Consider the following 26832-nt stretch of genomic DNA (forward strand, 5'->3'; position numbering starts at 1 on the left):
TCTACCAGTAGTGAAAGATTGTTTTGTGTCCTTGGCAGCATGTAATGTTTTCTTTGTTTTGGATTTGTATTCTGGGAGTTGGGTGATGCTGTCTCGTGTTTTTCACTTTCCTAATGACATCTGATATTGAACATCTTTTCATGTACTTGTCAACTATATGTTTGGTGAATTGTATGTTAGATCTTTGTCTGGTGTTTGTTTGTTTGTTTCGAGACAGGGTTTCTCTGTGTAGTCCTGGCTGTCCTGGAACTCACTTTGTAGACCAGGCTGGCCTTGAACTCAGAAATTCGCCTACCTCTGCCCCCCAAGTGCTGGGATTAAAGGCGTGTGCCACCACCGCCCGGCTGTTTTTTTTTTTTTTAATTAAGTTTAAGAGTTCTTTGTTTATTTTGAGTAGCTGCCTTTCATCACACGTGGTTTTTACAAACACCTTTTCCATTGTGTAGGTGCTTATATTTCTTGTAGAACAGAATTTTATTTTCTTTTTTCTGGAATTTTTTTTAAGAAATGGATTAATATGCGTGTATATGATTTGTGTGTCAGTGCTAGGGGTATGTATGTGATTGGAGGACAACTTGTGGAAGTTGATTCTCTCCTTTCACCATGGGTTCAAGTTACCATCATACTCAAGGCCATTTCTGTTTCTGTCTTTCCTGTTTTATACTATAGGGATATTATATTGTAGGATTGTATGTTTTTTTTCTTTATATTTAAAACTATGACTTGTTTAGAGTTTTGTTTAGCTTCTTTAGCCTGTTCCAAAGACACTTTACAGGCAGCAGAAGGAAGTCAGATGGCCTGGATACTGTTGCCGAGATGAAGGCAGACACAGGCATGAAGGATGCTCAGTTGTGCAGAGAACCAGAGTGAGGGCTCTACACAGAGAGAGCACTTGGATTACTGTGAGGCTTTGCCTGAATGCTGTAAATCTCAGCAGCTGCCAGGAATAGGGAGTTAGAGAGTCCTGCCTTTTAAGTTAGATGTGGAGGTCAGAGGAACAGTGAGAAAGCTCAGAGTATCAGGGCAGCATGCAGTTCTGTGTCTCAGGGCAGAGGATCGCATCAGGAACATGATTCGAAATAGAGTACAGTAGTTTGTTAAGACAGGAGAAGGATTCTTAAGGGAGAGGGCTAGAAGGAGGGGTAAATTAAGCAAAGACCCCTTCCTGCTATTTTCTGTAAAACATTTTTTAGTATTTTCTAGAAATTCAGATTTAGCTATCTGTTAAAATGCTATAGAGGGTTCTACTTGATTATGGCCAGAAATAGGAAGTTTTGTATTTTTCTCCTAGTGGTATAGGTATTTGATACATTATTAAATTTTTGAGGTCATGTAAAAATAGACTTTTAGCCAGGCATGATGGCTCACACCTTCAGTCCCAGCACATTGGGAGGCAGGAGGATTTCTGTGAGCTCAAGTCTAGTCTGGTCTACATGGTAAGTTCCAGGATAGCCAGGACTAGATAGAAAGACCTTGCCTTTTTTAAAAAAAACAAACAAACAAGCAAGCAAACAAACTTTTACCTTAAAGGATAATCGGGTTGCCGTTTTTCACAAGCCGTAAGGGAATAATTATATACATGGTAGAATACTTGCAGTGTACTGTATTTTGTAAGTATTTGCCTGCACGAGTGTTCGCGCATGGTCTGTGTGACTAATCCCAAGGATGCCAGAAGAGGGCGTTAGATCCCTGGACCTGGAGTCACAGTGAATTTTATCATGTAGTTTCTGGGAACTAAACCTTGGTCCTCTGCAGGAGCAGCCAGTGCTCTTAACTGCTGAGCGAGCTCTCTAGCACCTATGTTGTATATTTTTGTGAAATTTTCAATTTTAAAAGAGTTTTGCTGTTGGTTCAAGATTAATATTCACTAGTTTCTGTTTAGCAGGGAATTTTTTAGACTTTCATACACACTGTTTTCTCAAAGACAAATAATCGTTCAGTGCTGGGCCGAAGTTTACTGTGTTTTTAATTGTGACTGTTACATTCACTCCTGGACTAGGGATCTGAACTGCATGTGTACAGATGTTCTGTTAATGTTTGTGCTTAGTGCCTGAAACACAAGGAAGTGAATATGCTATATGTAGTGTGATGTGTGTGTTTGATGCCTTTTTGTTGGTTTTTAATGAATGTGGCATACAGTTATTCATAATACAGTTCTTTAAGTACTTTTGCACTATTAAGAAATATCACTTCATAAAATAGTGTTATCACTCCTAATAGCAAGCAAAGACTAATGGAAGCATAGCTAAAAAAGCATGTGTTATTTCTAATCAGGTTTTTAGTGAGTTCTGGCTCCCCAGATCATTTTTTAAAAGGTTCTTAGACACATTAAAGTGCAACCTCCAAACAGTACTTGTATAGAATATGAAGGTTAATATTGGTCTCTGCCTCTCGTTTTCCCAGCTGGTAATAAGAAAAACAAACCTAAACAAGTTTTGATTATTATTAAATATTTTTTTAATCATCAGATGAAAAATCACTGCTAGATCAGAAACCTTCTAAACCAGCTGCTCCTCAAGTCCCACCCAAAAAGCCCACTCCACCCACCAAAGCCAATAACTTACTGAGGTCTCCTGGAACAGTGTACCCAAAGCGGCCAGAAAAGCCAGTTCCTCCGCCACCTCCAACAGCCAAGTAAGCCGTACCTAATTTAGAATTCGACGTTAATTAACTACCTTTGACCTACAGAGCTCTGTTACCTTTCAAAGTTTAAATATCTGTTTCCCATACATTTATCTCTTTGTTAATTAATTTTGTAAGTGTTAATCATATATTTAGAATAAATGAGTGCAAGTTTTTACATTTCTGATTCTGTTGTGGTCAGTTTTAGGGTTAGCTTATGTTTATGCATAGTTTTTCAGAACAGATGGGAATTAGTGTTCTGTTACACACAATCTTTAATGCCATTGCATCATTATTTAAAAGTTCTATTTAACCTCCAAGTGATTTCTGCATGTTTGTTTTCTCATTTCAGAATTAATGGAGAAGTTTCTATAATTTCTTCAAAGATTGATACTGAGCCAGTATCAAAACCAAAGCTAGATCCTGAACAATTGCCAGTTAGACCAAAATCAGTAGACCTTGATGCCTTTGTAGCCAGGAACTCAAAAGAAACAGGTAAGCCAGAATGAGCAAGATTAAAAAAGAACTCAGATGGATTTTAGAATCTTAGATTTGTGTATGCAACTTGCAGAAGTAAAGGATGGCAACTAGTTGAAATGGCTTAAAATTTAGTAGCCAGAGGACGATAGGTGGGCAGAACACAGTCCTGACTGAGCTGAGATTTCTTACTGAGAAACAAAACATGAGTAAGACTGACAGACATGCTTAGTACTTCATTATGTCTTGACTGTTATGTAATGACCATATCTTTTCCATTTGTTGGAGTTGAGTATCTTTTGGTTTTTAAGATTTGAAAATGAGGAACTAGAGAGATGGCTCAGTGGTTAAGAATGAGTACTGGCTGCTCCTCCTTAAACCCACATGAGCTCACAACTGCCTGTAACTCCTTCAGGGGATCTGAAGCCCTCTTCTGGCTACAACCTGTACCTGCTTTTTAAAAAATACTAGGATGACATAGACTTTCAGTGCCTGCAGTAATAGTAGTTTTTAAAACTTACGAATCTCTGAGTGGTAGTGGCGCACGCCTTTAATCCCAGCACTTGGGAGGCAGAGGCAGGCACATTTCTGACCAGCCTAGTCTACAAAGTGAGAGCCAAGGCTACACAGAAAAACCCTGTCTCAAAAAACAACAACAACAAAAAACCCCCAAAAAACCTTAAAAATCTATCTGGAGAAACCTGTTATCTGCAAGAAAATATCTTTATCAGTAGGCTTCACGTTTACCAAATAGTGTTTCTTTAGATTTAGTTTGTTGGTTTGTTTTTTGTTTGTTTTTGGCCATCTTGTGTTTGTCCATTCTTCTGGTTCTCTATATAGTGGGAAGGTGGAGAGCTAGAAGCACAGACATCTTGGTTAAGTTCTACCTTTTAAGAATATTAGAGCGTCATTACTTTGTGGAAATAGATATTATTTCATATAAAATTTTACATTTCTTTCTAATTTCTTACATTTCTTAAAGGACTTTTTACATATGTTTTTATTTTTATTGTAACCCTAGGAAATAGATGCTGTTTCTTCCACTTTATATGATGACAGAATTAACCACAGACACATCAGTACGCTCAATCACCAATGAGGAGAATGCTACAGTCCTTGCATATAGAAAAGTGCTCTGATGGCTCTGTCAAAAGTCTTAGTGCCATAGAGGACTGTTTAGCTTCAGGCTAACATTTTAAACTTCAACAATAACTATACTTTATAATCCCGTTTTTTCTTGTTTCATTTCCATTTATCAATGCAAAGGCTTTATCTTCAGTTCTCTTAATCAGTTGATTTTAATGTTTTATAAATCCCTTTGTCATATTTGGATCCACCCTTCTCTAGATGGTGCTACATTCAGTACCAATATTTGAGAATTGTAATCAAACTATAGTTTAAAAAGGTTCACACATATATATATATATATATATATATATATATGTATATATATATATATACTCTTTGTATCTCATTTGTTAAAATTGATCTTATTTACTATTAAATAATAAATGAAAAATGATCTAAAATATCCATTTTTGCAGACATTAGTAGTAAAATGATAGGCTTCTCATAGCTTATGTTTTTATATGTACTCATAATGTAACCAGCAGCGTGTTTTCAAAAGTAATAATTGATGAAAACTTGGTTATTTATGTGAATTTAATGCTTTAAGTAAACATCTGTTGGGATTATCTTTCAAATTTTTCCAATTTTTGTGATCTTTATCACAAAATTTGGTTGTGTTCCTTTGGGAATTGAAGTTTGTTTTTATATTACTTTGTATCACTCTATTTGGTTTTAAAGTAGTAGACGTTTTAAAACACTTTAGATGAAATAAACTTTTGATTTTTAAAAGAAAGTCCCCCCCCCCCCCAATTACATGTCTGTATGTGTGTCTCTGTCGGTATATATGTAAATTCAGGTTTCTTTGGAGGGCATAGATACAGGATTCCCATGGAGCCGAGGTTATAGGTGGTTTGTGAGCCATCTCATGTGGTTGCTGGAGACTAATCTTGGATTCTCTCTAAGAGAAGGGTGTACTCTATTTTGTTGATTAAGATAAGGTCTCTCTTTATAGCTCTGGCTATCTCATAACTTGCTATGTCAACCAAGCTGGCCTTGACCTTACAGAGGTCCACCTGCCTTTGCTTCCAGAATGCTGTTCAAGCTCTTAACTGCAGAGCCGCCTTCCAAGCCCTCAAGTTTTCTATACACTCACCAACAGTCTTTTAAGATTTGTAGTAGAAACAGTTTGTTTAACAATTTTTAAACTCGTGGTTGGAAAGTTAAAGACAACAATGTTTCATATCAATAGTGGTTGCTTACTCTTCATATAATAGAAGGGCCTTGTAGAACAGAGCTGGGAAAGTTGCAGTTTTTGGCTTAAGGTTGTTTTCTTTAATAAGGAAACGGTGGTTTAGAGATACTGAAAGTGCCACACGGCAGGAAATCAGCAGTAAACTTGTAAGCAACTGTTCTTGGTTCTTTTCACTTAACTTGGCTAACTTTGGTGGTGTGCCACATTTATGCTCTGTCTTCAGTAATTATCAATTTTGGGAATTAAGTAAAAATACTTTACTGAACAGCCGTTGCATCCTTAGCAGTATTCTAGACATAGCTTCTTTGCTAGGATAAAAGGTCTCATTGATGGCAGCAAATAGGTTCTCTTATAAATATCATATCAAACAAAATTAGTCTGTATGTGTGACTTTGACATATATTTCCTTAATTTGTGCACATTTGTTTTCACCTTGCCAGCTACTTGTGTACCTTGAGGCCAGCTGTGCAATTTTCCACTGGTAGTCATGTTGCCACTCAAATGCTTGAATTTTGATGAATTTTCAATTTTGGACATTTCAATCTGTCCTTATAGAAGTTTTCTACCTCTTCTGTGAGTTTTGGGTTGAGTACAACTTGAGATCTAATATTAGGGCAGAGCAGTTTGTAAGTATCAGAAAATGTAAACCAGGGCTGGAGCGATGGCTGGGTGCTGAAGAGAGAGCATTGCTCTTGCAGAACTGTGAGTTTAGTTCACAGCACCCACATGGGACAGCTCACAACTGCTGCTAACCCCCAAGTCCTGGGGATAGCAAACCCTCTTCTGAGTACTTCTATTCACGTGGGCATAACCTACACACAGACACATTCATGGAATTAAAAATAAAACATATATCTTTTAAAAGAAGAAAATGTAAAACAGACAAATCCCTCGTACTGATAGTTGCATTGTCTTTTAAATAATGTAACGTGAAATAGTATGGTAGAAACCACACTGACTTCGCTGGTAACTGGGGTTTTGGTTAGTAGCTGAGTTGTAAGCAGATTTATTCCTCAGATCATTTTTCTTGCTTAACTTGTGACCAGATGACCATGTTTATCTCTGTCCTCCTGGAACATGGGATGTGGAAGTTACTGTGAATGTTTTGTTCTTCAGCCCGTCTGCAGCTTCTAATCAATCTCACACTGTTTCTGCTTTGACCCATGAAAGACTTGATTTCTTTACCTTATTCTCACAAATAATTTCCTATTTATATATAGAGCTACAAATAAACAGTGATGTATATATGGAAATATGGATGCTTAAAAAAAAAGTCATTCCTAGAATATTCATTTGAGTTTCTTTTTAATTTAATGACATGAAGTAATTTCAGTTCCCTGACCAGTACGTTCATATGTAGCAGTGCTGTTGGGAACCAGCTTCAGTTTCTTTCCCTTTCTCAAATGCTTCATCAAAAATTAATTTTAAATAAATAAAATAAAATGAAATAAAAATAAATCTTAATAAAAATCTCATTGCCATTACCAATTAATTATAAGTTAAAATGATTCAGATACTTCTAAAATAACTCTTCTACCAGCAAAAATATTTTTAAAATTAGTTTTAGAATAGTAGATAGAAAATGTACTAGTAGCATTATAGTTACATTGAGAAGTTCAGATGAAGTGTGCTTTGATATAAGCATATTATCTCTTTTGATTTTTTTCTTCCTCTGTGATAAATTCTTTTAAGATTACAAGTAAATCTTTGTTTTATATATATATGAGATTCCAAGGCATCCGTGATATTGTTGAATTATACTTTCTCTTACCATCATAGTTTATTTACTTTTCTTTGAATTATTTTTAATAATCAAGTATTTTTTTCAGGAAGAATTTATTATGGAACTTTTCAAATAAGGCTATTATTAAGTAGTAAACATATACAGTGAGATTTGTATCCAAACCAAATCAAAACGGTGTTGTTATTCCTAGTACTGATTCTTTTGTCTAGATCATGGAGTTAACATTAGGCATTAGTGTCTCATACATACATACATACATACATACAATCAGACAGACAGACATACAATGAGAGATCTCAGAGATTGCATTGAGTCAAATTTATAGTGAATTATTTAAATATACCATTTGCTTTTGGGGATATTTTTATTTTACAGTATCATAAAATTAAAATCACCTTTATCACTATAATGCACCAAACACTAGAACTTCACTAAGCAATGGTGGAATTTTAGTTACAGCTGTCTTATGAGATGTTAGAAATTGATCGGTGCCCATGGCCTCTTAAAATAATAAGCTGTCCTTTTAGAAACTGTCTTCGTGTGGTTCAGTGAGTAACATAATATGGCTTAAAAATCTTAATGTATATTGAAATTGATAGTAATTAAAATCTTTTCTTTTGAAAGACAAAGGAGTAAGTCAGATCTATCTAATAGTACAGGGTTTGTGTAAGTTGAGATGGCCTGCAGTTACTAGACATTGAAATGCTTCTATTCATTCTACAACTGTTCTTTTTCTCCTGCTTTGTAAAATAATTTTTTTGATTTAGTCTTTTTTCTAGACATTCCTATACTTGACTTTTCTTTCCAGATTTTGTTTCCTAGCCTGTTTGCCATGTTTCCTCCCTTCTTACGTGTCAGGAAATTATCCTACCCTTCTCCATTTTGGTAAGATAACAATTTATAAAAGAAATCAAAGTAGTATATTCAATATAAGTAGGTGGTGCACATCCATCTTTGTAACTCTGCTGAAAGTGTACGTGTGTGTTTGTCTATTCTAACCCTTTTGGTTTTCCATTTTAAAATACAATCAAGTTTATTTTCAAAGACCTTTCTTGATTATAATTTAAAATACTCTTGATAATACATCTGCAAAAATTGGCCACCTTACAAATCAGATTTTTCCCCCCAAAATTGGTTTCTTTGCTTGGCTTTTTAAAAAAGCATCCACGCCTTCCTCAGAACATAGAGCAGTGTAAGTGGCTGTTAGAGTGACGGATGTGACTATAGAGTTGATGCCTTTTATGCCATTTTCATAGTGTGAATCTGTTGTTAACTAATTGTAGATCACATATCAAGGCTTTAGGTGTATCATAAATCTAAAGTGTGCACTATTCTGTTTTATCTGATATCTTAAATGGAGAACCTGAGAGAGTTTTAGAATGTAAAATTGTCTTGGTGTTGTAACCCTAAATTGGATGTATGAAGGCATTTTACACGAGTATGCTGTGCTTTGTAAATCTACATTTAAAAAATTTACCCTTTCTGTTTCATTTTTCTTTAATTTCTTCCACATTTTTTTTTGTTGTTTTTTTTCTTCAAGTTGCTTACATATGCATTTGAAAATTATTTCTTTGTCAAAATAGTAGAATTTTACTCTTTAGAGTCTTTTTACAGGTAACTAATGCACATTTATCATTTAATATATTTATAACAATTATTTTCTTTAACATATTTATAAACATATGCTTACATTTAAACCAACCTTTTAGATTATATAATTCATTTTCTATTCATGAATGTTACTTATTCCATTCTGTGGTTGCTATAGTCTATAATTATCAAGATCAGAAAATTAAGGTTTTTTTGTTTTGTTTTGTTTTGTTTTTGTTTTTAAATTATAGCTTCTGTTTTGATGTTTGTCCAGGATAGAACACACAAAACTTAATAGCCAGTCTTTTCAGTTATACAGTGCACATTTCCAAATGATGACTCTCTACCATGTACCCACCATCTCTTAAATAGAAATTCTATAGATCTGAAGTTGATAAAGATAAGTATGTTTAGGTCTAAAGAAACATCAGATCACTGAATTTGAACATATAAGTGTCTGATAAGTCTTGACAACTGTCAGACAAATGCTAATGAGAAAGATGAGTCTCCTAGAAGACTGAGATACTTTGGCTATGGTTAATAGTCCTAGTTTGTTATCTGAGCTGCAGGAAGTTACACTGATTATGGCAGTATCTGGAATTTACAAAAGAGTTTTGTGCTGTGAGTAGACATCTGATCTTTGGAGTAATAACCACTTGTTTAAGATTTTCTGGCTACCCTTGAAAACGCCAGGCAGTATATACTATTGTTTAAGAGGTATGAATTACTGTATATGTCTTATATGCTGTTAAACACAAATTATTGGTCCAGGGTCAACTACCCTTTGATGGTCAACTAGCTAGCCTTTGATTGATGGCCAAAAAATAAATTAGTGATCTATGTAGCATTTACATGTGGTGTCTGATTTACCTTAGATGCATCATTAACTATGATTTTCATATAATGTCTTCAGTTCTGTTTGAGTCCTAATTATAACATCTTTATATGTTCATGTAACTAAATCATAATTCTACTTTACATTTAGAATACATGGAAAGCAACAGGGTATCAGATTCAGTTCAGGCCTTCAAATTTGATATTAGTCCACAGTGTGAAGTGTAAAATGCTATACATGTAAAAAATATCTTAAGTTGTAATTAAGAGTTTAAATAGATTTTTAAAAATTTGAGAACTTAAAATGGTAGCTTTATATTCTACTGCAGTTCATGGTACAGAATTCTTCCTATAAGAACTTCTTATTGAGCCTGACTCTATTGAAAACAGGTCTTACATGGTTAAAAGGTCTCTATCTGGTAGAAAGGTTGATTTTTTTGTTTTTGCTTTTGTTTTTGTTTTTAATAAGAGCATGGGTGTTGTTTTCCAAATGCATATATAAAGCACTGGTCAGTTTGTGAGCTTAGTGTGGCTTGTAATTAACTCATGGTGTAAGTAAGAAACCAGAAATACATTTTTTTTTGCCCTTCATAAGGAACAACTCTCTTAGTTGGTAATCTTATTTTTATTCTCTAGATGATGTAAATTTTGATGACATAGCTTCCTCAGAGAACTTGTTACATCTCACTGCTAATAGACCCAAGATGCCTGGAAGACGATTGCCTGGCCGCTTCAACGGTGGACATTCTGTGAGTTTCCCTTACTTTAGAAAAACGTAGAAGATAATGAAAGTGCTGAGATGAGAATGAACAGACTTAGAGCCATACCCAATTTTAAAACTCTGGAAGACAGCTTTATGATTTTTATTTTTTAATTTAAGAAAATGCAGGGAAAGAGGTATGCTCAGTTCAATAGGATATTGCCTGAAAGTTTCCAGATTAGAAAATAGACTGTGGCCTTGAGACCACAGTCACAGAGCACATCAGGGTCAGTGAGCAGTGGGTACAGACTTCAGGAAAGGAGGTCCTTTCCTCACCTCTTGGTAATTCCTTCTTCTATAGTATTTGTTCTTATAGTTTAGTAACTTCTTTCCATGCTTTCTATTTGTTGTTTGGAATGCAAATCTACTTCAGTGTTTATGTATGTATGTATGTATGTATGTATGTATGTATGTATGTGTACACACACACATACACACACACACACACACACACTGTTAACATGAACCCAGTTTATGACCATCATGTTGCTTTAAGATTTCCTCATTGGAGACACTTTTTATTTTGATGAGGAAAGCTAGTTTTTCCTTTCAGATATGCAGACATGCTGTTTAGCCTGATGTTATGTGACATCTTGTCCACAGCAGTAAACAGCAGGAACAGCAGCAGCTAAGTGGTGGGAATGTTGACTGTGTTGTATAAATGCTGATTAAAGTTTTCTTTTTATAAAATCTGTGTCTTAATTTTTTTTTCTTTTAAATATTTAACATTTAGCCAACCCAAAGCCCAGAAAAAACCTTGAAGCTACCAAAAGAAGATGATAGTGGCAACCTAAAGCCTTTGGAGTTTAAAAAGGATGCAAGCTACTCTTCAAAGGTAGATCTATTGTGGCCCAAGATTTGGTTAGTTTTTAAGATGTGAAATTTAAGGTGTCTTTTTAGAAAATTTTTTCTTTCTTCTGCCAAGAAATAAAGTAATTCTTGCTGAAATAGCATTATTAAGCTTAAGACACACTGTCTTCTGTAGCTCTTAAGAATAGAAGTACTAGTCGGCCATCACTGGAAAGAGAGGCCCATTGGACATGCAAACTTTATATGCCCCAGTACTGGGGAACGCCAGGGCCAAAAAAATGGGAATGGGTGGGTAGGGAAGTAGGGGGGAAGGTATGGGGGACTTTTGGGATAGCATTGGAAATGTAATTGAGGAAAAGATGTAATTAAAAAAAAAGAAAAAAAAAAAGAAAAAAATAGCATTGGAAATGTAATTGAGGAAAAGATGTAATAAAAAAATAGCATTGGAAATGTAATTGAGGAAAAGATGTAATAAAAAAAAGAATAGAAGTACTTACCTTATTCTAAAGAGTGCTATATGTTTCATATTTCCAAGGCATAGGAAATTGATTTTTATACCATTTAATTTCCTTATTAAACATATACTCAGGAATTAGTTTACATAAAATAATTTGGGGATGGGGCCTGTTTTGTTTTGAGATAGGTTCTCTCTGTGTTGCCCTGACTGCTCTGTACCGTCTTATGTTGACCAGACTCCCTCAGAAAACGTGTATTGATCCTCCTGCCTCCATCTCCATAGGCATGCTCAGCTGCTCTCATAAAGTAACTTCAGCCTACTTACCTGTGAGAGTTAGCAGATTGGAGTCATGGTTTGTCCACTCATTCTTTTTTTTTTAAGATTTATTTATTTATTTTTATCTATGTAAGTGCACTGTAGCTGTACAGATGGTTGTGAGCCATTATGTGGTTGCTGGGAATTGAACTCAGGACCTTTGGAAAAGCAGTCAGTGCTCTTACCTGCTGAGCCATCTCCCCAGCCCTTGTCTACTCATTCTTTACTTGGTTTTTGGCACTCTCTGAAGCTTTCAGTATGTATTGGACTTAGTAGCAGAATAGTTGGACCCAAGTATTATATGGTGATGTTTCTTTTCTAAAGTTATAATTTTAATTGAAGACAGTTTTATTACAAATTACAAGTATACTTGAGGTTTGTTTTATTAGTCATTTTCATTCTAGAATATTTGGCCACTTCTTGAGTTTAACAGATATATTTAATCTGATTCTCTATATTGTCAGCAGTCTCTTGCAACTTTTCTAAAATGACAGATTTGAGTGCAGTCATCGGGTAGGCTATGGACTTAATTAAATTCTTCATAATTCCTTTTAAGTGAGGCTTTGGATATTTGTAACAAGATTAAAATAGCACTTTAATGTCCATACTTACATACTTGTAGATGCCTCACTATACAAACCATCCATTTGGTAAACCATTGGGTATTTTCCTTCCTTTAAAAAAAATAAATCCAGTAGAGATTACAGATTTCTTTTTTATTGATTCCCCCCCCCCCCCCCCAAGCAGTGAACACCAAACTCCAAGGTCAGAATTTTGGAATTTCTGTGTTTTATCATTTATCTTTTTTTTTTTGTAAATGTTTTTATTCTTTTGAGAATTTCATATAATATATTTTGATCATATTCTTCCCCTTTCCCTACTCTACACACACACACACACACACACACACACACACACACACCCCTTCCCACTCACCTTTACATTTTCTCTCTCTTAACAAAAGCAACTCACAAGAAAACAAGGAGTCACGTTTCAGTTGGCCAACTACATCTGAGCATAGTACCTACCTTGGAGTGTGTCTGATACACACTTGGCTTCACTCCATTGCAAAAAACAGATTTTCCCTTCTCCTAACTGCTGGTATTTACACAGCTTCTTTGCCAGGGATGGGACTGTGTGCCCACTTTCCCTTCTCTGAGCTGGGATTTTGCATGGCTTGAGCTTGTGCAGGTCCTGAGTACATACACTCTTTGAAGTCATCTATCACCCGAGGCTCCTATTATCTTTCTGCCTCCTTTTCTGCTTAGATCCCTGAATTGTGAGGGAAGGGGTTTGACATAGATATCCCATTTAGGACTGAGTACTCCAAGGTCTCTTATTCTCTCTACATTGTCAGTTAGGAGTCTGTGTCTTAATTTCCATCCACAGCAGGTTTCTCCAATGAGTGATGCACTGATTTGAAGTTCTGATTAGAACTCACAGTTCAGGCTGTAAGCGATCCCACACCTACTGTAGTGTATCCCACTTATCTTGAAGCAGGAGTTAAATAGCCCTTTTCTAAAATGCTTGAGGTCAGAATTTTGGAAAATTTGCAGATAAGTAATTATATGTATTTTAGGACTGTGACTCAAGACTAAACATAGAATTTACTTATTTCATGTAATTCTTTACCCGCAGTTAAGCATGCCTGCAGTTTGAAACCCATTACAAAGTCTGAGGTAGAAATTTTAAGGTTGGGGCCCTTTAGATGAGGAATGCTTAGTATATACAGCATTAGTTGCTTGTATTCCTGCTGTAAAAGTATTATGACCCAAGAATGTACCTCAGTTAGTAGAGTGGTTCCCTGTTATGCAAAGCCCTGGGTTTAATCCTTGGTACTGTATGATTGGTAATCTCAGTACTTGGGGGTAGAGGGCAGTATAGAAGTTTAATAGATGAAGATTTGGAATTAAAAACCATCCTGGTCTACATGTGGTCCTGTGTTAAAAATGAAAACCAGAACAAAACAATCTTCTGATTGAAATACAATATTAAATGTAAACACAAACATAATGAGAATTTTTAAAAATATTTTTCAGCCATCTCTTTCAACACCTTCAAGTGCTTCTAAAGTAAATACAGCTGCTTTCCTAACTCCGTTAGAACTCAAAGCTAAAGCAGAAGCAGATGATGGGAAAAAAAATTCCGTGGACGAACTTAGAGCCCAGATTATTGAATTATTGTGTATTGTAGATGCACTGAAAAAGGATCATGGGTGAGTAACTCTTAATTCCTTCGAAGCGTTCCCTAAAATAGACTTTTAGGCTTTGTGAACTGAAGCCCTAATCTCTCCTAAGTATGCGAATGCATATGTTTCAATGGCATTTGTATTATATCACTTTCAGCACACACCTTGATGGGGAAACTTGTTCCAGTAACTCAGTTCTAGAAGGTCTGTGTGTACGTATGTACTAAGGTAGGAGCTGGCCAGGCATAGGTGCTAATTAGTTTTGAAAATACTGAGAAAATTGCATTGGTATTTTGGGTATGATCTAGATCCTCATACTTAACTCTTAGAGGATTTTGACCCCTATTTCTGTTAGGCTTACATTAGGTGGTTACAAAATGAATGGGTTCCAACCCACAAGAAATCTCTAGCCTCCCAACCCCCCAACCTCGCACCCCACACTTTTCCGTTAGCTCTGAAAGTTCTTCTTATTTGTGTAGTGTTTTGGATCAAGCTCAGAGTGTGGTGTTAATGCACTCAACTACCCATGTCCACAGCTCTGAAAGTTATAAAGTAGGACATACCCCCCCCCCCCCCCCCCGACACACGAAGTATTAACTCTAAAAGAAGTGTGTGTGTGTATAAACCTATTTACCTCACGACTCATGATTGCAGTTTTTCAGTGTCAGGGTCTGCATTCAACCTCATACCTTTTATTGGTATGCAGATCTATTGATACTTTAACCATAATCTTGCCAAAGTCCCATGGATAAATCAGATGTAAGATCAGCTCGTCTAACTAAAGTGAGGATGAGCATCCCATCTCAGAAATATATGCCCCCTTTCCCAAAAGGTTTATAGACATACATATCATACGATAAAAAATTCATGCCTATGCCCTGAGTTTAATTTAACTATTTCTTCCTTAATTTCCACCAATCTTAGGATTCTGTTAAAAAAGAAGTGGTATTAACAATATAAAGTAGGGCCTGGTATGATGAATGTCTTTAATCTCAACACTGTAGAGGCATATGTAGGTAAAAATCTCAGACTTTCCCAGGGCTATGTAGTGAGACTGCTTCAAATAGCAACATAAAAGTAAATTAAAAATAAAAAATAACACTTGGGAACAAAGTTTTTATTTAGAATAACTGCTGAAATGCATGCATTTTCAGCATATCCTTTTCAGTATATGTATACATATATTATACACACATATATTCTGTTTTAGTGTGTGTATATATATATATATATATATACACATGTATGTATCCATATGTATATGTCCTGTATTTATCATAGATTACTAATGAATACATTATGATTTCAAGATTTGTTATTTTATATGCCAGGTCTTTTTTGGGTACTTTGATTGATTTATTTTGAAATTTTTAATAGAAGCTGTATATATATTCCTCTTTAAATGTTGAATACACTCACCAATTGGGAAACTCTCCTGACTTGCAAAGTTTGTTGTTTTACACATTTGATACCAAGTGCACTCCTGTGAGACAGAGCATAGCATAGTCTGGCCCTTTACTCTTAGATTAGTTATGACCTTGAACTTGATCTTCCTATCTCAATTTCTCAAGTGCTGGAATTACTTGTGTGTGCTACCACACCTAGCCAAATGTAGGATTTTTAGTGAAGCAGCAGTTGTATACATAAATTGCCTGTAGGTTTCTTAAATTGTTGGTAAGTGAGTAAGGTATTATTGTGCATATTTACATAGTTTAGAAAATTTTCCAAAGATTACTTTCAACATCTCAAGTCAATCTGGGAAAATCAGAGAGCAATAGCAGGGGAATAAGTAGATGGTACAGACTGGTACGCTAACTGAGAAATTTACAGTGTGCACTGTACTGAGGAATGATTGCACAGAAATCAATACTAGTCAGCTTATGAAATGGGAGGATGGACGGGTAAGTCAGAATGTACATAACAGTGTCACTCCATTTATGTAAAGTTAAAATATGAAACCAGAAAAAAGACAGTTTTTAGATATATTTGGGAGATATAGTGATGTGGTTGCTAATGACTGAAGTTTGGTGTCCCAGACCTATATGGTGGAAGGAGAGAACAGACTCCATAAAGTTATTCTCCACCTTCTGTGAGGGAGAGGTAGCAGAGTAGGGGTGGAGGGAAGGAGGTAGGAGGGAACAACATCTGTGTAGTGGTTTGAACAGATTTGACCCCCATTGACTCCTGTGTTTGAATGCTTGGTTCATAGGGACTGGCACTATTAGGAAGCGTGGCCTTATTGAAGGAAGTATGTCACTGTGGGGGTGGGCTTTGAGGTCTTCTGTGCTCAAACTATACCCACTGTGGCACACAGTCTCCTTCTGCTGCCTGGGGATCAAGAAGTAGAACTCTCAGGTCCTCCAACACCCTGTCTGCCTGTATGCCCCCATGTTTCCTGTCATGCTGGTAATGGACTAAACCTCTGGACTGTAAACTAGTTAAATGTTTCCTTTATAAGAGTTGCCATGTGGTCATGCTGTCTCTTCACAGCAATGAAACCTTAAGACAGTCTGGAATTATAGATGTTTGTGAGCACCCATATAGGTTCTGGGAATTAAATACCAGTTCCTTTATTATATGTGAGGTGTGTGTGTGTGTGTGTGTGCGCGTGCGTGTGTGTGTGTTTTGCATGTTACTTGTGGAGGCTAGAAGAGGGTATTGGAGCCTCTGGGACAGGAGATGCAAATAGTTGTGAACTATCATGTGGATGCTGAGAACTGAACTCCTGTCTTCTGGAAGAGCAGCTAGTGCTTTTAGCGTTTGAACCACCTTTCCAGCCCCTTATGTAAGATTTTTTAACACATGTATATATGTATGTATGTATGTATGTATGTATGTATGTATGTATATGTGTGTGTGGGTGTGTATATTGTAGTTTAGGAAACTTTATCTAAGAAACATGAGAAGGCAAAAACTATACATGTTAATTTAGAAATTTGCTATATTAATCTAGTGATGTTATTAGTTTATAAATCCTCTCTTAGTTTCTTGATTGCAGAACAACCAACCAATAAAACACCTACATATGTGAATATCAAATAGCAGTTATAAAGTTAAAAAAAATGCAAGTGTTACCCTTTATCTAATTTGTATCAGCTTACTCCATGACCTTTGGGTGTACTTTTTATTTGCTAAATAATAGAAAAAGAAAGAAAATAAAATCTAAGAGTAGATATTTTTAAAAAATAATTTCTTAAGCTTGCATAATATATATTTATAGAATGACTGTAGAAATTATATGGAATATAGATACAGAATGACTGAAAAAACGTAGGTTAGAGGGAAATTAAAAATTATAGCATGAGGTAAGGAATATAGATTATTGACTGGGATATTTTGATTTGGGAAATTTAATGTAATATATAATTGAAAACAATAAGAGGAAGTTGAAGTTCAATTATTTTACCAAATAAATTGTAATTTGTCTTGTAATTAACTGGCTTTTGTTTGAGTTCTAGAGTGTTTTATCTACAAATTGTGTGATAAGTAAATATGGAGAACTGCTTTTAAAAGCCATATATTATGTCTTTATTTGTCCTTAGCTGATTGAATTTATTTAATTTTTGTATCTTATACATTTGTCACTTGTGATTTTTTTAAAAAATATTTTAATTGGTTCTTTGAAATTTTTATACGTGATTTGATCATATTTGCCATTCTCCAACTCATCCCAGGTCACCCCTTCCACACTTTGTGTCTTCTCTTTTATTTATTTATTGTTTAGAAATCCATCACTCTGTACTGCCCATATTGCCAGGGATGTGTGGCCTTTCACTGGAGTGTGTTTGACTTACCAGGGGCTAAAATGCTTAAAGAAAACGGACTCTCTTCCAGTAGCTGGCATTTGCCAATAAATCCCTATCTATCCCTAGGTGTGGGACTTTGTGCCTACCTCCTCTTTTCATAATGGGATTTAGCAACTAACTTAAGTGTGCACAGATCTCGTGCATACTGTCAGAACTGCTGTGATTTCATGTATATGAGACTTCCCTGCTTTGTTCAAAAGATATGATGTGAAGAGATAGCATGACCATCGCAACTCTTATAAAAGAAAACATTTAATTGGGGCTGGCTTACAATTTTAGAGGTTTGGTTCATTATCATCATGGCAGGAAGCATGGCAGCATGCAGGTAGTCATAGTGCCAGAAAAGGGGCTAAGAGTTCTACATCTTGATCTGCAGGCAACAGGAGACTGTGACACATTGGCCAGACTTGAGCTTATAAGACCTCAAAGGCCATCCCCAGTGGCACACTTTCTCCAACAAGGCTTCACCTCCTAATAGTGCTACTTCTTATGGATCAAGCATTCAAACACAGAAGTCTATGGGTGCAGTTCCTGTTCAAACCACCACACACTGTTCTCCTCTTTCTCTTTCTCTTTCTCTTTCTCTTTCTCTTTCTCTTTCTCTTTCTCTTTCTCTTTCTCTTTCTCTTTCTCTTTCTCTTTCTCTTTCTCTTTCTCTTTCTCTTTCTCTTTCTCTCTCTCTCTCTCTCTCTCTCTTTCTCTCTCTCTCTCTCTCTTTTCCTCCCTTCCTCCCTTCCTCCCCTTCCTCCCCTTCTTCCCCTTCTTCCCCTTCCTCCCCTTCTTCCCCTTCCCCTTCCCCTTCCTCTTTCTTTCTCTTTCTCTTTCTCTTTCTCTTTCTCTTTCTCTTTCTCTTTCTCTTTCTCTTTCTCTTTCTCTTCTTTCTTTTGTTGGGTTTTTTGTTTGTTTTTGTAGTTATTCACTACCTCTGGCTTCTATGCTCTTTTTTGTCTCCTGTTCTACAATGATACCTGAGATTTGGGAAGAAAGAGGTGATATAGACTTTCCATTTAGGGTTGAGCATTCTAGAGTCTCTATGCTGTGGCTAGTTGTGGATCTGTCAGTCACTATCAACTGCAAATAGCAGCTGCTCTAGTGAGGGCTAAGAGATACATTAATTTATGGTTATAATAGTAAGTCATTAGGAGTTGACTTAGCACCATGCCCATTTAGTAGAATATCAGTAGTAGGTTCAGCGACTTGTCTAGCTATAGGTTCTTGGTTTAATAAAGGTACTAGATAGGGGATTCTGCTTGGAGAGTAGAACTTAAATAGAATCAGAAAGTAGTTCATTATTCATGTGAATTTCATGCTACCATTGCACCTGTGGGCATATCTTGCCAGGTCATGATTATTGTAGCTTGCAAGGTTCAGACTGGGTTACTTTTCTACTTTGGTAGTGTGTATAGCACCTGTTGGTTCTATGAACGCTAGCAAGTAGACATGAAGCTTCTAGATTAGTGATAGCTTTATTTCTCCTCCTTCTAGTGACTCAAGTATATGGTATCTTCAGCAATAGGGTCTTACTGTCAAGTTCTGAAGGGTAATGAATAGCATCTGCACTAGCCTGTAGGGTTTTAGCTGGGGGAGGTCTGTGAGATCTCACTAGCCAACAACTCCAAAAGAGATAAGCAATTTCTAGTACTGAGCTTCTTTTGTTAGCCTATTGTGTCTAGTAGGGTCATTGTCTATTATAGGGTAAACCTATTTTAACTCTTAATTTATTTTTATTTTATGTGTGTATGTGCCCTATGTGCATGCCTATACTCTGAGAGGCCAGCAGAGGGATCAGGTCTCCTAGAACTAGAGTTACAGGCATTTGTGAGCTTTCATGTGGGTGCTGGAAGTGCATGCCCCTAAATGTAGCACGGAATCTTTTTTTTTTAAATTGGATATTTTATTCATATACATTTCAAATGTTATCCCCTTTCCTGATACCCCCTGAGCCCCCCTATTCCATCCCCCCTCCTCCTGCTTTATGAAGGTGTGTCCCCATCCACCCACTCCCACCCCCCTACCCACGCATTTCCCTACACTGGGGCATTGAGCCTTCACAGGACCAAGGGCCTCTCCTCCCATTGATGCCTGACAAAGCCATCCTCAGCTACATGTACCACTGGAGCCATGATTCCCTCCATTCATACTCCTTGGTTGGTTGATATTGTTGTTCTTCTTATGGGGTTTCAAACCCCTCCGGCTCCTTCAGTCCTTTCTCTAACTCCCCATTGGGGACCCATCCACCTCTGTATATGTCAGGTTCTGGCAGAGCCTCTCAGGAGACAGCTGTATCAGGCTCCTGTCAGCAAACACTTCTTGGCATCCACAATAGTGTCTGCATTTGGTAAATGTATATGGGATAGGTCCCTGGGTGGGGCAGTCTCTTGATGGCCTTTCCTTCAGTCTCCCTTCTCCTTCTCCTTCTCCTTCTCCTTCTCCTTCTCCTTCTCCTTCTCCTTCTCCTTCTCCTTCTCCTTCTCCTTCTCCTTCTCCTTCTCCTTCTCCTTCTCCTTCTCCTTCTCCTTCTCCTTCTCCTCCTTCTCCTCCTCCTCCTCCTCCTCTTCCTCCTTCTCCTTCTTCTCCTCCTCTTCCTCCTCCTCCTCCTCCTTCTCTCTCTCTCTCTCTCTTTCACACACACACACACACACACACACACACACACACACACACACACAGCCTATGACTTTTGAGTGGTCTTTAGTGTTAGATATATAAGGAGGGATAAAATAATACCAGTGACATTTATTTTTATTACTATGTATAGTTTGGTGTGTGTTTATGTAATGCCTATAAAGTCTAGAGGAGGATGTCAGATTTTGCTGGAACTGAAGTTTTGAGTGGTTGTAAGCCACCTCTTGCCAGTGCTACAGACCTCGAACTCAGGTCCTCTGGAAGAACAGGAAGTGCTGTTTTTGTTTCTTCAAATCTTATACTGAAGTACTCAAACTAAAAAATTTGAAACTTTTCTAAGTTAACATGGTTATTGTTCCTAGAAGTTCCCTTTGTGTGCCCTGTGCTGTATGTGTGTAAGATAAGGCTTCAGTTAACATCAGTGAAAGAGGTTGTTTAATGGTAAAACTGAACAGTAATACTTTGTCTTTAGGAAAGAACTGGAAAAGCTACGCAAAGAATTAGAAGAAGAGAAGGCCATGCGAAGTAATCTAGAGGTAATGCATTTGAGTTTTATAAAATGTGAGGTTTTGTTTTTTTCCCTCTTTCAACTCTGTGGTTGGCTCTGCTAATGCTCTCAAATAGTGAACGCTACCCCATTTTATGGTAATAGTTGCCTAAGTTTCTGTCGATTCTGTATGCAGTTGTTGACTTTATGGGTTCATGCTGTTTTGCGAATCACACATGGGGCCTTGTGCTTCCTAGGGAATTATTCAGACCTGGAGCTGCAGTTCCAGCTCCGTGACAGGTCCGAGTCTCTATAGCGTGTGAAGCACTAGATTTGTAAGGGTCTGAGTGAGTAAATAACTGTTGTCCCTTGATCTTCAGTTCTCTGAGCCTTGTGTTTCTTTTTTTCTTTTTTACCTAAGGGGCAAGCAGGCTTTTGCCTTCCTGAGTCCTGGTCAGCTCCTCTCTTGGGGTAGTCAGGCCCATTCGGTCTGGCCTGGACAGGAGGGAGGGAATCTTAGCCAGCTGCAGGTGGGTGCAGGCACCATCTTGTTTGGAAGTAAGTGCACTGGCAAAAAGCAGACACCCTGGAATAGCTTCAGAGAACTGGGGAAACAAAGGCTATTTGAACCTTTGGAGGGGAGTGTACTTCAATGGCCATGGCCATGGTGTTCTGGAAGCGCCATTTGCTTGAAGAGGAATTCCAGGTGCTGCTGGCCATGACCTAATAAGGGGAAAGGAAGTTTTCCTGGCTGTAGGATATTTTCTCTGGCTAGGCACAGGTGGTATGTTGCAGGGCTTCTACCACCAGTACACGCAGGCTCAGGATGGAGTGTGGGGGGTGGGGGAGAGATAGGGTGATTCTACTCCAGCTGCTCTTGATGAGATTTCTGGGCTTGAACATATACTCAACCCATTCTTGCTCCAGGTCTGCTCCTCTCAGTCCCATGGCTCCCTGGCCCCATAGCTGTGGCACTCACTTATGTTTGTCACCGAGGAGGTTACATTAGCTTTGGGTTTTGGGGGAGAGATGTGTTTTGGAGAGAGTAAGTTTCTTTAACTTTTCTCCTCTTTTTTCTCTTGAGCTGTGTTCTTTTCAGGGCCTTCTCTGCTGTGTCAGTATCATCACCCTCCTTCTGCGGGGTTTTGTTACTTACCTCTGTTGTCAGAGAGCTAGTGAGGTTTCTAAACTTCCTCTAACCTACTTACCAAGTGGGCATAGATACTGTTGGGAAAGGGCAAGGAGCTGTGAGGATGTCGCCCCTACTGCAGAGGTGAAGCAGAGTTTAGAATGGTGTAGCAGTGGGACCCAGCTAGTCATGATTTTCAGTCTTTGCTGTGTAAACCTGTGAGAGTTCCTACCTGCGCGGTTCTACATGATTGGCCTATGTTGGCTTGAAGGTACTTTGCCAGTTACCACTCTGTTGATACCTGACTCCTTTCAGCACCTTTGAAAGCACTCATTCCTCCTAAAGCCCATGAGTAAGACAAAGCCTGCCCTCACACCCAGCTGCCCCTTGATCTCCTGTCCTTGTTCTTACTTTTTATTTGGGGATCATTGGCGACAGAAGTAGTTCTCACCGTACCCCCTAAAAATGACCTGGAGTTTCTCTTTTGAATCTTTCTTTACCCTGAAGTCAGTCTTTATTTTTATTTTTATTTTTATTTTTCTGTTTGATTTCTTGAGAGAGGGTCTTACTATGTGGCAAAGCCGAACCTTCAACCCACTGCAGTATTCCTGCCTTGGCTACCTGAGTACTGGGATTACAAACATGTGTTGCAGCCACTTGTGTTTTAGATTCTGCTAGCTGATGGCAGATCTCGGCTCCTTCTTCAGCTTCTGGAGTATGCCACAATTTCCCATTACCACCTTGTAAAAGGTTTTCTTGGTTTAGTGGCTCTGCATTCTTTCTAGTTTCTCTTTCCTTTACTTTTTGAGAGATTTTTCTTTTTATTGTGTTTGTGTATGAGGTGTGTGTGTGGGGGGGGCATGCCTTGAATTTCTTTCCATATTTATTTCAAATGCTTGTGTGACTTAGCATTATCCTAGTTAAAATAAATACATTTGTTTTTTCTTACTCCTTTCCATTTAGGAACTTACATTGTTCTATTTTCTACTGACATTCTTACTCAACAGTATGAGTTTTACACTCTAAGGAATTAAAAGTTTGATGTTGAAATCTGAATTCCGAGGCTGGGAAGTCCGGTCATGTGGTACAGATAGGCTAAGGTAAACCTTGCTAAAGGTATTTTATGTTGTTCAATTTATGTTTTCAGGTGGAAATAGCAAAGCTGAAGAAAGCTGTTCTGTTGTCTTGAGGTGGTGTGGACCCAGTGTTCCTAATGATCCATGAACTTAACTGACTTGTTAAAGACAACAGATATGGTGGTGTGATGAAGAAATAAGAGGACATAAACTGTGACATCTACCGTAAAGTGGGGGTGACAGGTTTTTTTTATATATTTTGTTTTGCCAATATGAAAAAAAAGAAGAGGCCTTATTTCTTACTGTGCTGGGATTGCAAACATTTCTATTGTTTGCTTAAATACTACTGAATCTGTATAAAAAGGAAAGAAAGTTCATAATAATTTTTTTATTGAAACTTGTATTATTTTTAAAGAGTTCTATACTATAAATATCGTAATATCTTTACAAATAAGCTGTAAGATAAACTATTTGAGAAGGACGGGTTAGCTTTATAGTAGAGTCACTGCTTTCCTGTACTGCATAGGGCATGACCTTGTATACATACACTACCCCCCCCCCCCACACACACACACAAACACACACACACACACACACACTTTCCTTTTAGCTTCTTACCCAGGATTACACTGCTGTGCCTGTTTGTCTGCAGTGCTGTTTGTACATTGGGTGATAAAATAGGAGTTCCTAGTTACTAGGTACCTCACCCGTGCATATTTAATCATTAATGAAATAATAACAATAAATCCAACTTCTAGAGTGTTCTATAATGCTCACTATAGGATTCATTAAAGGAAGCTAGTTAAATTGTACTGGATTAATCTTGAGAAAATAGGAGCTTTGTTCTAAATTCATGTGGCCTAAGGGATCTAAAACTGTCATGCTAATTCTTATTTGTGCCTAGACCCCGCAGCACATGTGGAATATGTAAACACCAGCCATATTATTGTATTTTTATGCTCATTCTACAGTCTTAAATATTACTCATTTCATTAGCTTGTATTTAATTCATTGTACCCTTCCTTTAATTTTCACTGGTGATAATCTTAGGAAACAAACCTAAACCCAGATATTTTCAGAATTCCAGAATGAGGTTCTATATTGGAAAGCTATTGTGTAAACACTCAGGTTTTACAGGCATAATTTATCTAATAGAACAAACTAAGTCCTAGAGATATTTTGGACTGTTACTTAGTTAAAGTGAAAAAGAGTATTATTAATTGACCATATTGACGATCATTCCACAATGGATGTTGAGCCATTTATTTAGCATCACAGTCAACAGTTGAACATCTTAGACTGGCTCAGCCACTATCAGGGCAGTATGGCTACAGACCAAGTGAACATAAAAATGTTGTATCTGTAGGGCGACATGTTTAAAAACATAAAAGTTAATTTTAAAAAGTGAAATGTTTTTATTTGTTAAAAAAAAAGTTAGGTTTTAAGCTTTACTTTAGAAAATGAATGTCAGATTGTAAATTATCATGCTTAAAAAAACAATACATTTTAAAAAATTTTAAAGTCAGATTTCTTGTGTTACTTCAAGTAAAATAGGACTGAAGTAGAAAATAATAGAATGCCAGCACAAGGTTACACTTGATTAGATTCTGGGGAGAGCTGATTGTACATAGAGTGTACATTTTAGGTGTTTTGACACAGGAACTTATATATATCCCAGGCTGGACTTAACCTTGTGATATAGCAAAAATTGTCTTAAACTTCTGGCTTCCCTGCCTCTGCCTCCCAAGTGCTAGGATGACAGGCATGCCCAGTGTGCCTAGCCTTTTTTAACCATTTCAAGTCTGAGCTCATCTAATGAGAGGTTAGTGATGAACAAACTTGCTCCATTTTATTTTTAAGTGATTAGTCAATGAAATATTTGCTTCTTATTAATGTAATGACAGTCCTCAGATGACAGGGGCCTCACCCTAAGTTTCATCTCCTACTTCCCCACATTCCAGAAATGATCTCCTGCATTCCCAGTGGGAGGTTTGTCTCCACCCATACTGCTGGGAGGGAAAGGTCTAATAACAGTAAAAAGTAACATACACGTTCAACAGTACGGGAGTCCTATGCTTTCCGGACAAATATGTAGCCCATAGATACTAGTTAAAAATGTAAGAAATTAGAAAAGCAGATAACTAACAGAAAAACGAATTTATGTGTTATAAACACAAGTAAGAAAAACAGAAGCACAGCCCCTTATTGTATACTAAGTTTTCCTTTGCAGTTTGGCTCCTTCCTGACCCACTGTGTCACTAACCTGACAGGCGATCTCAGCCCCAGGAGCACATGTAGTTTAATGCTTGTATGCTATTTAAAGGTTCATTTGAGTCACGTGTAGTGATGACATGCCGGTAACTTGGAGATTTGGGGAGAGAAACCATGAGTTTGAGACCAGCCTGGGCTGCATAGGGGCCCTATATCCACAAGAAAGGAAACAGCGTTCCTTTGGTGGTGGTGGGTATTTTTAGTCCACACAATCAGAGTAGCCATGAGTCATCCCTACACACTTTTGCCATCTCAGTCAGAATAGAGAAGTCATACTGTCTGTTTTCTATATGTCTATTTTATGCCCTTTACAAAATAGTTCAGAAAAAAACCAAACAAGCTTGAACTTAATTAAAGGGAAAAATAATTCCTTTAAAAGAGTAATTTGCCAGTATTTGCCCTTGATATGGGAACTTTTACTATTTCTAAAGTTAAAGTCAGAAAATGATTAACAACAACAACAACAACAACAACTTTACTTAGAGGTAAATCCCTCTTCCCCCAATATTAGTATAAAAGACAGCATTGAATCTGTCATTGCCAAATTATTAGTGAATGTATAGTTCAGATTTGCTGGTCTTTGAAACACAGTACTCCTAAGTTTCTAACAGGATTTCAATGTTATTTTGGTGTGTTTGTGACCACTGAGCTTGCTTCTTACTATAAAGGTATTACCTCTATACAGCTGTACAGGACTTCACAGAAAATCAGAAGATGCAAAGAGAGTGGGCCCGGTCTTAACAGAGGACTCCTTACACTGCTAACTGTGATCACAGACAAGAAATACGTTCCGAAGTGCTCTGTAGATTTTTTGATGAATGTTTTATGCTTGCATTTAAACTTGAAATGTATGAGCAGAATGAGACAATCTTTACAATCAGAATTGAGAAGTGTTACAATTGAATGGCCTTGTGCTGTAGCAATAAAATGACCAAGTGCAATGACTTTAATAAAATCATCTTTCAAACGTTGCTGCTATTAATATTTTTAGTTAACAAAAGTCTGTTGTTTAGCCTACCTTGCCTTCTGTTTGTTAACTGTTATGTGATACAGTTGATGTTTTGACAATCTAACATTCCAAAGTCCACATATATATCTTAAAGTCTTAGAATAGTGTATTCATTTTTTTTACAGGTGCTGTTAAAAAAGGAAATGAAAGCATGCTTTTCCCTCAAAAAGAAAAATTAATAATAAAAGAGAACTGTGCTGCCGCCTGTGTTGGTTTTTCCTGGTTATTGCTTATCTTAGTCCACTCTCCTGCTAAACACTCACAGATGAAAGCCTCTGGCTTGTTCTTTCAGAGAGCAGAGTCCAGGATGGC

General features: G+C 37.1%; 1 protein-coding gene across 3 annotated transcripts in view; it reads left to right on the forward strand.

The window, feature by feature from the left end:
- Cd2ap (CD2 associated protein) overlaps positions 1-26495 on the forward strand; it is an 85083-nt gene extending 58588 nt beyond the window's left edge. For all 3 annotated transcript variants that reach the window (XM_021186459.3, XM_021186460.3, XM_029471066.2), the window contains exons 12-18: positions 2469-2634; positions 2975-3117; positions 10224-10336; positions 11081-11182; positions 13969-14144; positions 21021-21084; positions 23312-26495. In XM_021186459.3, the coding sequence (XP_021042118.1) occupies positions 2469-2634; positions 2975-3117; positions 10224-10336; positions 11081-11182; positions 13969-14144; positions 21021-21084; positions 23312-23353 (806 nt within the window). In that variant the 3' untranslated portion in view covers positions 23354-26495. The remainder of the gene's footprint in view (positions 1-2468; positions 2635-2974; positions 3118-10223; positions 10337-11080; positions 11183-13968; positions 14145-21020; positions 21085-23311) is intronic.
- The last annotated feature ends 337 nt before the right edge of the window (positions 26496-26832 follow it).

The sequence above is a fragment of the Mus caroli genome, unplaced genomic scaffold (genome assembly GCF_978045245.1).
Source record: "Mus caroli unplaced genomic scaffold, Mus_caroli_1 scaffold_18, whole genome shotgun sequence".
NCBI lineage: Eukaryota > Metazoa > Chordata > Mammalia > Rodentia > Muridae > Mus > Mus caroli.